The 12,043-nt window shown below is 38.0% G+C and overlaps 2 protein-coding genes across 5 annotated transcripts in view; one reads left to right on the top strand and one right to left on the bottom strand.

The window, feature by feature from the left end:
• SREK1IP1 (SREK1 interacting protein 1) overlaps window positions 1–12,043 on the top strand; it is a 471,033-nt gene that overhangs the window by 176,998 nt on the left and 281,992 nt on the right. The window lies entirely within an intron of this gene.
• RGS7BP (regulator of G protein signaling 7 binding protein) overlaps window positions 1–12,043 on the bottom strand; it is a 120,643-nt gene that overhangs the window by 36,702 nt on the left and 71,898 nt on the right. For all 4 annotated transcript variants that reach the window (XM_066375860.1, XM_066375886.1, XM_066375870.1 and 1 more), the window contains one exon: window positions 2,420–2,550. In XM_066375860.1, coding sequence (XP_066231957.1) covers window positions 2,420–2,550 — 131 coding nt within the window. The remainder of the gene's footprint in view (window positions 1–2,419; window positions 2,551–12,043) is intronic.

Raw genomic sequence — 12,043 nt, 5'->3', positions numbered from 1 at the left:
AAGTACCACAGGCCAATGAAGACCTGGAGAGAAAACTACCATCCAACCATGGTTCAAAAGAATGAAAGTTCTGGCCCTGGCTGGTTGGCTCAGTGGTAGAGCGTCGGCCTGGCGTGCAGAAGTCCCAGGTTCGATTCCCGGCCAGGGCACACAGGAGAAGTGCCCATCTGCTTCTCCACCTCTCCCCCTTTCCTTCCTTTCTGCCTCTCTCTTCCCCTCCCGCAGCCAAGGCTCCATTGGAGCAAAGTTTGCCCGGACGCTGAGGATGGCTCTATGGCCTCTGCTTCAGGCGCTAGAATGGCTCTGGTTGCAGTTGCAACAGAGCAATGCCCCAGATGGGCAGAGCATCGCCCCCTGGTGGGCATGTGGGTGGATCCTGGTTGGGCGCATGCGGGAGTCTGTCTGACTGCCTTCCCGTTTCCAACTTCAGAAAAATACAAAAAAAAAAAAAGAATGAAAGTTCTGTACTCTGTATGTGTGTCATATATGAACATATGTGTGTGTATGTGTATGAGTGAGAGAGAGAGAGAGAGAACAAGTAAAGACACTGGGCTATGACAACGTGTTTGGATGTCATCAGTGTGTCTGATACTCAATTTTCTGATCAGGCTTCAGGAGTGTCAAGAGCTAATCTCTCCAAACATGTTCATTTGTATTAGTAACAGAAATAAAGATAGAAACTCCTAAAAGATCAGCCTTTTGAATGTAAAGAAAAAGAAGCAATAATTGTATATGGAGAAAATGTTCTCTCTTTGGAGCATAGCATTATCCTGTTTTCAGTTCTGTGTGATACCTAGGTGTATACATAAGATTTGAGTTTCACAAGTACTTTATCATATCATTTAGTTCCCCCCTCAATTGCATGCTCATTTGATATCAAATCTCTACTTTGCTCCTTCACCTGAAATGTCTTTATCCTTTGCTACTTGAACTTTATCTTCACAGTCTAGGTCAAGTAACACCCTTTCTACAAGATTTTTCCTGAGTATCAGTTTATTGATGTTATCTACCTGTGAATTTAAATTATAGGCAAGTATTTTATTCTGTGTACCCTCTATTCTCCTGAGCTCAAGTGCAAAATGTTTGCATTCAGAAAGTTCTCAATAATTATTTGATGAATTAGTGAAGAAAATGTAGGTTCCATCCTCCAGTAATGAAACTTTTGGCTTTCTCCCAGCATTCACTCCATTCCACCCTCTCACATCATGTGATTGCCACCAGTTGGGTAGGGTTGACCATTTGCTAGTTTCAGGAATGGGCCTTGATTGCCTAAACCAGTCGGTATATTCCATCCTTCTGGCTACGCTGATTGGTTCAAGTGTAGAGCCATGATCTGACCTAGTCCAATTAGAATGAAGCTTAGGATGTTTGCTAGTCTGTAGTGGTGAGAAGCTCTGTCTTTTTAGGGATCCTATGATATGCAGATGTTATTACTGGAACTGTTGCAATCAGATTGCTAATGTGGGGGAAGGTAGCCTTAAGGTAAAGCCAGGAGAAGGCAGAACATCACTGAGAATGGGAGTCAGTAGACTGATCAAACCACACTGAAGCCACAACCACAACAGGAGGCATCAGTAATTTCTGCCAATATAGTCCCTTTATAATTTAAGCCTGATAATGAGATTATCTATTACTAATATGCCTATCTATTATTTGTTGAGTTTCTCCTATTTTTAAATCTTTGGGATACAATCTGTAATTTGTCTTTTTGCAACTGAATTCATTTAAGAAATAGCAGCAATCTTGGATAGCATTTACTAGACTAGTTAGATCATTATGTATATATTTGATGCCTGTTCTGATCTAACCAAAGTCACAAGTGGTAAAATATGATAATAATTTGAGAACTGTTTATACCACAGTTTCTGTTCAAGGAGAGAGAGAGAGAGAGAGAGAGAGAGAGACAGAGAGAGGAACAGATAGAGACAGACAGAAAGGGAGAGAGATGAGAAGCATCAGTTATTCATTGTGGCACCTTAGTTGTTCATTGATTGTTTTCTCATATGTGCCTTGACCAGGGGGCTACAGCCGAACCAGTGATCCCTTGCTCAAACGAGTGACCTTGGGCTCAAGCCAGTGTCCTTGGGCTTCAAGCCAGCGACCTTTGGGCTCAAGCCAGCGACCATAGGGTTGTGTCTATGATCCCATGCTCAAGCAAGATGAGCCTGTGCTCAAGCTGGCGACCTTGGGGTTTTAAACCTGGGTCTTCTATATCCCAAGTGGATGCTCTATCCACTGCTCCACTGCCTGGTCAGGTGATATGGACTTCTTTTATTAATTCATATCAAACATTTCCTAAACATTTACATCCTTTCTAATTGTGTGTAGCTAGACATCTAGTGCAGACACATATTTTGCAAAAGATGAGCTTTTGTTTAACATTCCTCAGGGGTTCTGGCAATATACGACATGTAGATACCTTTCCGATGAAGCTGAAGAGACCCCAGCAGACATATGGACTTTAGCATCTCTGTTGTGTACATTTCTAAGCAGCACTGCAGCTGGATATAAAGCCGACAGATTTCTGGATGGATCTCACCATCTTCCGGGCTGCAGCAGAATGAAAGAGAAAAGCTGTGAACATTCTCGGGATTTCACTCATCAGTCATTTGTCTGAGCTCTGAGAGGGGAAAAAATGCTCAATAAAGCCTCTTTAAGCTTTGAGTCTAAAATTTAAGACTTCCTGCTTTCAAACCAACGACCAATGTCATAGTTCTTATGTAAGTGTCTTTCTGACTAATAGCTCTTCATTTCTTCCCCCCTTTAGAAGCAGATTTCTTCTGGGATATTAAAATCATAAATGTGTTAAGTAATTGAAAATATCAGATATTTTCAATTTCAGTGTTGGAACAAATTTCAAAATATATTTAAACCATAACAATATTCTATCCTGCGAAAAAGAGATTAAAAACTCCTAATTTCAGAGAAACAAATAAAGGGCTATTCAATTGCTAGTAATAAGATTGTTCTTTAATACTAAGACCCTAACATAATATGATTAGAAACCATGATACAAATTATTTTTATCAAGGACTTTTGTCTCAGTTTGAAAGATATTTCTTTATTGTTTGCTATGGTTAATTTATGAGAAGTCAAATGTTTTTAATGAGAAAATAAAATTTTTATGAAAAAGAAAAAGAAAAGTTTCATAATTATGCTTAACAGTCTAATGCTAAATAAATGATGAACATATGTTTTAAAATTTTTTCTAAAGTCCTAGAGTCTTTCTCTATTAACTACAACAAAATACATAAATGTGAATATGATAAAACATGGAGTGACCACTTTTATTTTTTGATTGAGAGGAGTTAGCAGTCAATAAAAATCTTTTTTATGCAAGTAAATTAGCATGTGTTGAATAGAGCAAACTAAACAAAAGGGCTAAAATAAAGTTCAGGAGTAGATTTGAAATGGAAGAAATCAAGAAGTGAACGTGGCCAATTGTCCTAATGTGTTATCTTTAGTTCTATCCTGATTCATTTAAGATGCAATGAAATCTGATTAATTAATTCAGTATTTGAATTTGATTCCTTTGTAAAGCAGGTCAGTGGCAAAATGTCTAGGTAATTATTAGGATAAAAAATGGAGGCTTCAATTTTTAACTTCTGGAATCAGAGCAAAAAAAATTTGTATTTACACAGCACTTTATAACAATTTTCCTTTTCAATACTTCTTTAGTAGATGAGCCATAGTGTGTCTAACTGTATGGCTTACATAACACAAGAAAATGCAAAATTTTTCTTTCAGTACCAGTGACATGCTCAGTCATCCGATGTCTTCCCTGTGTCAGAAAGAACAAAGTGACTCAAAAGAGCTTATATACAAAATGGGGCTTTATTTGAAAAGAAGAGATTACATTATTTTCTCATTTGTGTCTCCTGGGTCCAGCCCTAGGCCAACACTGGAAGCCAGTCTGTCTTTGGCAAACAGTCCCAGATTTTCTTTCTGCACTTCCTCCCATCGGTGCCTTCCACCCTCACGCTACTGCAGATCCACGTTCACCACGCATGCAACCTCTCCTTATTTTACATCATCTTGGCATTTCACAGTGTCTCTGTGTCCCATCCCCTCTTGGCCCTGCTGGACTCTGAAGGCATAATGTGCATTGATGGTTTGTGTAGTCAAAAGTCATCCTGTATATTACCTGCTCATACACTGCTTTTGATAAAAAAAAAATTAAGATAGTTCTCATCCCACAGTCAGGTTAGAGGGAAAGTATTTAAAGGCAAGCAGGTTTCTTTTATGCTGCTTCATCGTCCCAGTCTTTACTGCCTGTTTTCACCTACGCATAACATTGACCCTGGTGGCTCATATGCTGATGAAAAAAAACCCCTATAATAAATCTGTTGTAAGTATTGTACATTTGATGAGTGGGACAATCAGCCAGTATGGTATCATTCCAAGCCATGGAATAGTCTTATTTTCAGAAGTATATAATATGTGCCTAGTGGCTTAGTTCCAAAAATATGCAAACTTCATATATATATATATATATATATATATATGACATTTTATGTAATTTAAAGAAATGACTACCATATTAACATTTCTTCAGAGCTGGCATATTTTATTATTTTATAGCTAGAGAGAGAGAGAGAGAGAGAGATTGAGAGAGAGAGAGAGATAAAGCAATGTTTTAGAAATAAAGCAATGTATTAAGTGCTTCTGTGAAAAGGCAAATCGAAACAGAGATTAAGACGCCTAATTCCTAACATTTCCTCAGGTGCCATCTCCTTAATGCCCCTGTAACCAACGGCAATTCCAGAAACTGTGATACCATTTCATCCATTCTCATTTCTATAGAAAGAAACAAAATGGGTACCACCGGAAATAGAATCTGTCAAACAAAAATGAATTGATGCTAAGTTGCATTTCAAATTTCCTGGTTAAAAAATTCATGCATATACTCGCAGATTATGCTTTGATGTCTTGGAAAATTGAAGTATAGAAAAAAAGAGAAGCTAGTTAAAGAGCATTGGAAAAGTTATCTTTCTTGTCAGTGTTTCATGATGCCTTGACCAGGTTACATTAGCCTCGAGATGTGTATCTATTTCTCCCACTTTAGAGCACTAAGCTGCATACTAATTACTAAAGGTCCATTAAAAGACAAATTGTCGTGAGATGACGTCAGAGTAATGGCGGGGTAGGAAGCGATACTGATAAATCTCCCCCAAAACTCAACAAGATCTTCAACCAGAAACAGAAAAAACTAACCTTGGAGCCTCCAGATGTTTCGCAATACACCCAAAGGTATGGTCGAGCGAAAAATTGGCTAAATATATAACCAAACCCCGAAGGAAATAGGGAGTAAGAAATGCTCCGCCTTCCTCACTAACCTAAACAGGGCGGCTTTCTCTGGGATCTGTGAATATAGAAACTGAGGTGGGCAAAGGGGGTGAATAGATCCAGGCCGCGGCACAAACGGCCGAACCAGGCTGTGGCACGGAGATCCAAGACGAGGAAAAACTGTTCCTGTGGCAACCCGGGCAATACAAGCTAACACTCACGCCAAACTCAGACAAAGAAAGACAAGCGGGGCAGCCATTTTACCCGATCTCCTGCTCGGCGCGCGCAGATAGTGGGCGAGAGATTTCTTCCAAAGCCCCAGGAGTGGGTGCCCCTGTTGTCCCACAGAGAGGCAGAGTCAGAGGCCTTTGTGTGGGCTGAAAGCAGAATCTCTGGGCAGCCCCAGCACCCTGGGAAAGCCGCGCATGGGAGGGAGCGAGAACTAATTCCAACGGTGGAACTTTTCCGTGCTGGTTGGGGTTTCACTCAGAGGGAAACGCGGCCAGCCTGATATCCTGGTCTGCGTGCGCAGATAGCGAGAGATTCCTCCGAGTGCCTCGGCAGTGCGCGCCCGTGTTATCGCACAGAGGGGCAGAGTCAGGGGCCTTTGTGTGGGCCAAAGCGGAATCTCGGGCCGACCCAGCCCCTTGCAAAAGCCGCGCACGGGGACGGAGCGAGAGCTAATTCCAATGCTGCAACTTTTCCATGCGGTTGGGGGTTTCACTCAGAGCGTGAGACTGCCGGCCGGATATCCTGGTCTGCACGCGAAGATAGTGAGCGAGAGTTTCCTCCAAGCGCCCCGGGAGTGGGCGCCCACCCATGTTACCAGACAGAGTGGCAGAGCCAGAGGTCTTTGAGTGGGCGGAAACCCCGCCTGATTATGCTAGCAGCTCTGACTGACTGAGCCTTACCCAGAGCCCTGTGCTGAGTGGAAATAGAGTGGGGAGTTGCCAGCTCTTTGAGCCTCTTAATATCCAGGCAGAGGAAGCAGCAACCCCATAGCTGGATTATCAGGCTACTAATTGAGGAAGGAAAGACTAGGAGAAAGGCTCAAGGAACAAGGACTCTCTCACTGTCGGAGCCTATAAATGCTAATGAGCCTCGACTGCCAACGAGACTAAAGCACAATACATGACATCACCATAGAGACTTATCAACTGCAAACCTCTACCTGAGCGTGCCAAAGGGGCAGAACCCGGGGTACAGAGTCATCAACCAGGAAGAGGAAGAGAAAAGAAAAAGCAAGAAGATAACCTCTCAAAATCAAGAATAATCTGCAGACTTTATAACCTATCCCATTTTATTATATTTGTTCGTTTGTTTCTCTTATCTTCATTCTTGATATTTTTTTTTTCCTCCTCCAATTTGGCCGATTAACTCTCTGCCGGTCTTACTCTCTCCTTTCCTTGAACTACACTACCCATAAGTGTTACATCTCCCATTATCTTTTCTTTCCTCTTCCTTTCTCTCTATGAGGGTTGCACTCCAAAACCCTTAACTCTCTCTCTCTCTCTCTCCTCTTTTTTATTTTTTCTTCTTTTAGTGGTTCCCTCTTTTTTTCTCTGTCTCTCTTTCTTTTCTCCCTCTATATTAGTTTCTTCCTTTCTCCTTTACATCTCCTCTCATTCAAACCTCAATAACAAACAAATTATCTTATCTGGGACTCAAACTTATGTTTGTGGCACTTTGGGGGGTTTTTACTTCACCTTTTTAACTCACTAGCAGTGCTCCCATTCCTGGCTCTCCATTTTATCTAGTTCTTGTTCCACTAAATACAAAAGTAATTTTTTAATTTGTCCCCCCATTTTTCTGTTTCCCTCTTATTCCTCTCATCATAACTCTTAGTCAACCAACACCTAAAAGCAAATCATTTTATTCTTGACCCAAATTTTTTCCTTATTTGCTTTTTGTGGGTCCATACCCCCTTCTTTTTTCTTTCTTTTTTTCTTTTTTTTTTTTGCCCCTTTATTACTTTTCCCCAATTCAGGCCCTCCATTACAGGCATTGTTTGTTATAATTCAAAGTTCACCACAAGATTTTCTCAAGAAAGAGGGGAGAGGAGAGGAGAGAAAAAAAGGAGGGGGGGAATAATTTCCTTTTTTTAAAAATTTTTATTTTATTTTTCTTTATTTCATTATTATTTTTTTTTTAAAAAACCAACTCTTTTCGATTTTTTATTTTTTTAACTTTTTATTCTTTATTAAATCTCATTAATACTATCAACAAAACCACCCTCAGATGCCATTAAGGAAGAGAAAATCGAATATCATGGATACAAAAGAAAGAGAGGTAACACAGATAGATGAGGAAAAATCTATGGAGAAAAAATTTAATATATTGGAAACCTTGGAGCTAAATGACAGAGAATTCAAGATAGAAATCCTAAAAATACTCAGAGATATACAAGAAAACACAGAAAGGCAATTTAGGGAGCTCAGAAAACAACTCAATGAACACAAAGAATATATGTCCAAGGAAATTGGAACTATAAAAACAAATCAAACAGAGATGAAAAACTCAATAAACGAGCTGAAAAACGAGGTAACAAGCTTAGCTAATAGAACAGGCCAGATAGAAGAGAGGATTAGTGAAATAGAAGACAAGCAACTTGAGGCACAACAGAGAGAAGATGAAAGGGACTCAAAAATTAAAAAAAATGAGATAGCCCTACAAGAATTATCTAACTCCATCAGAAAGAATAACATTAGAATAATAGGTATATCAGAGGGAGAAGAGAGAGAAAATGGAATGGAGAACATACTCAAACAAATAATAGATGAGAACTTCCCAAGCCTGTGGAAAGAACTAAAGCCTCAAGTTCAAGAAGCAAACAGAACTCTGAGTTTTCTTAACCCCAACAAACCTACTCCAAGGCATATCATAATGAAATTGGCACAAACCAACAGCAAAGAAAAAATTCTCAAGGCAGCCAGGGAAAAGAAGAATACAACATATAAAGGAAGGCCCACTAGATTATCATCAGATTTCTCAGCAGAAACTCTACAAGCTAGAAGAGAGTGGACCCCAATATTTAAAGTCCTGAAAGAGAGGAACTTTCAGCCACAAATACTATACCCATCAAAGCTATTCTTCAAATATGAAGGAGAAATAAAAACATTCACAGATACAGAAAAGATGAGGGAATTTATCATCAGAAAACCCCCACTCCAGGAATTACTAAAGGGGGTTCTCCAATCAGATACAAAGAACAAAAAAAAACAGAGCCACAAGTAAAAGCTCCAAGAAGAACACAATAAAACCAAATTTAAACTGTGACAACAAAAAGAAAGGGGAGGAGAAGATGGAAATTAACAGAAGCAAAGGACAATGGAGTGCAAAAGTACTCATAAAATAGTTCGCTACAATGAACAGGGTAGGAACCCTTTTCATTACTTAAAGGTAACCACCATTGAAAAAACCACCACAGAAGCACATGAGATAAAAAAGATAGCAACAGAGGAAAGATGTATGGAATACAACCAAATAAAAACAAAAGATAGAAAAACGAAAGAGAAGGATCAAACAAGACACAATACTAACAGAAAGCAAGATATAAAATGGCAATAGGGAACTCACAAGTGTCAATAATTACACTAAATGTAAATGAATTAAACTCACCAATAAAAAGGCACAGAGTAGCAGAATGGATTAAAAAAGAAAATCCAACTGTATGCTGCCTACAGGAAACTCATCTAAGTAACAAGGATAAAAACAAATTCAAAGTGAAAGGCTGGAAAACAATACTCCAAACAAATAACATCCAAAAAAAAAAGCAGGCGTAGCAATACTCATATCTGATAATGCTGACTACAAGACAGCAAAAGTACTCAGAGATAAAAATGGCCATTTCATAATGGCTAAGGGGCCACTGAATCAAGAAGACATAACAATTCTTAATATATATGCACCAAACCAAGGAGCACCAAAATATATAAGACAGCTACTTATTGACCTTAAAACAAAAAGTGACAAAAATACAATCATACTTGGAGACCTCAATACACCGCTGACGGCTCTAGATCGGTCATCCAAACAGAGAATCAACAAAGACATAGTGGCCTTAAACAAAACACTAGAGCACCTGGATATGATAGACATCTACAGGACATTTCATCCCAAAGTGACTGAGTATACATTTTTCTTCAGTGTACATGGATCATTCTCAAGAATTGACTATATGTTGGGCCACAAAAACAACATCAGCAAATTCAGAAAAATCGAAGTTATACCAAGCATATTTTCTGATCATAAAGCCTTGAAACTAGAATTCAACTGCAAAAAAGAGGAAAAAAATCCCACAAAAATGTGGAAACTAAACAACATACTTTTAAAAAATGAATGGGTCAAAGAAGAAGTAAGTGCAGAGATCAAAAGATATATACAGACTAATGAAAATGACAATACAACATATCAGAATCTATGGGATGCAGCAAAAGCAGTGATAAGAGGGAAGTTCATATCACTTCAGGCATATATGAACAAACAAGAGAGAGCCCAAATGACCACTTAACTTCACACCTTAAGGAACTAGAAAAAGAAGAACAAAGAAAACCCAAAACCAGCCGAAGAAAGGAGATAATAAAAATCAGAGCAGAAATAAATGAATTAGAGAACAGAAAAACTATAGAAAAAATTAATCAAACAAGGAGCTGGTTCTTTGAAAAGATCAACAAAATTGACAAACCCTTAGCAAGACTTACCAAGGAAAAAAGAGAAAGAACTCATATAAACAAAATCCAAAATGAAAGAGGAGAAATCACCACGGACACCGTAGATATACAAAGAATTATTGTAGAATACTATGAAAAACTTTATGCCACTAATTTCAACAACCTAGAAGAAATGGATTAATTCCTAGAACAATACAACCTTCCTAGACTGAATCAAGAAGAAGCAGAAAGCCTAAACAGGCCTATTAGTAGAGAAGAAATAGAAAAAACCATTAAAAACCTCCCCAAAAATAAAAGTCCAGGCCCTGACGGCTATACCAGTGAATTTTATCAAACATTCAGAGAAGACTTGGTTCCTATTCTACTGAAGTCTTCCAAAAAATTGAAGAAGAAGCAATACTTCCAAACACATTTTATGAGGCCAACATAACCCTCATACCAAAACCAGGCAAGGATGGTACAAAAAAAGAAAACTACAGACCAATATCTCTAATGAATATAGATGCTAAAATACTAAACAAAATACTAGCAAATCGAATACAACAATATATTAAAAAAATAATACATCATGATCAAGTGGGATTCATCCCAGAATCTCAAGGATGGTTCAACATACGTAAAACGGTTAACATAATACACCATATCAACAAAACAAAGAACAAAACCACATGATCTTATCAATAGACGCAGAAAAGGCTTTTGATAAAATACAACACAATTTTATGTTTAAGACTCTCAACAAAATGGGTATAGAAGGAAAATATCTCAACATGATAAAAGCCATATATGATAAACCATCAGCTAACATCATATTAAATGGCACTAAACTGAAGGCTTTCCCCCTTAAATCAGGAACAAGACAGGGTTGTCCACTCTCTCCACTCTTATTTAATGTGGTACTAGAGGTTCTAGCCAGAGCAATCAGAGAAGACAAAGAAATAAAAGGCATCCATATCGGAAAAGAAGAAGTAAAGGTATCACTTTTTGCAGATGATATGATCCTATACATCGAAAACCCCAAAGAATCCACAAAAAGACTACTAGAAACAATAAGCCAATACAGTAAGGTCACAGGATACAAAATTAACATACAGAAGTCAATAGCCTTTCTATATGCCAACAATGAAACAATTGAGAACAAACTCAAAAGAATAATCCCCTTCACGATTGCAACAAAAAAAAATAAAATACTTAGGAATAAACATAACAAAGAATGTAAAGGACTGATATAATGAAAACTATAAACCATTGTTAAGGGAAATCGAAAAAGATATAATGAGATGGAAGAATATACCTTGTTCTTGGTTAGGAAGAATAAATATAATCAAGATGGCTATATTACCCAAAGCAATATACAAATTTAATGCAATACCCATCAAACTTCCAATGACATTTTTTAAAGAAATAGAGCAAAAAATCATCAGATTTATATGGAACTATAAAAAACCCCGAATAGCCAAAGCAATCCTAAAGAAAAAGAATGAAGCTGGGGGCATTACAATACCTGACTTCAAACTCTATTATAGGGCCACAATAATCAAAACAGCATGGTATTGGCAGAAAAATAGACACTCAGACCAATGGAACAGAATAGAAAGTCCAGAAATAAAACCACATATATATAGTCAAATAATTTTTGATAAAGGGGCCAACAACACACAATGGAGAAAAGAAAGCCTCTTCAATAAATGGTGCTGGGAAAACTGGAAAGCCACATGCAAAAGAATGAAACTGGACGACAGTTTGTCCCCCTGTACTAAAATTAACTCAAAATGGATCAAAGATCTAAACATAAGACCTGAAACAATTAAGTACATAGAAGAAGACATAGGTACTCAACTCATGGACCTGGGTTTTAAAGAGCATTTTATGAATTTGACTCCACAGGCAAGAGAAGTGAAGGGAAAAATTAATGAATGGACTACATCAGACTAAGAAGTTTTTGCTCAGCAAGAGAAACTGATAACAAAATAAACAGACAGCCAACTAAATGGGAAATGATATTTTCAAACAACAGCTCAGATAAGGGCCTAATATCCAAAATATACAAAGAACTCATAAAACTCAACAACAAACAAACAAACAAT

The sequence above is a fragment of the Saccopteryx leptura genome, chromosome 1, assembly GCF_036850995.1.
Source record: "Saccopteryx leptura isolate mSacLep1 chromosome 1, mSacLep1_pri_phased_curated, whole genome shotgun sequence".
NCBI lineage: Eukaryota > Metazoa > Chordata > Mammalia > Chiroptera > Emballonuridae > Saccopteryx > Saccopteryx leptura.
This window is presented reverse-complemented; position numbering and strand designations above follow the sequence as displayed.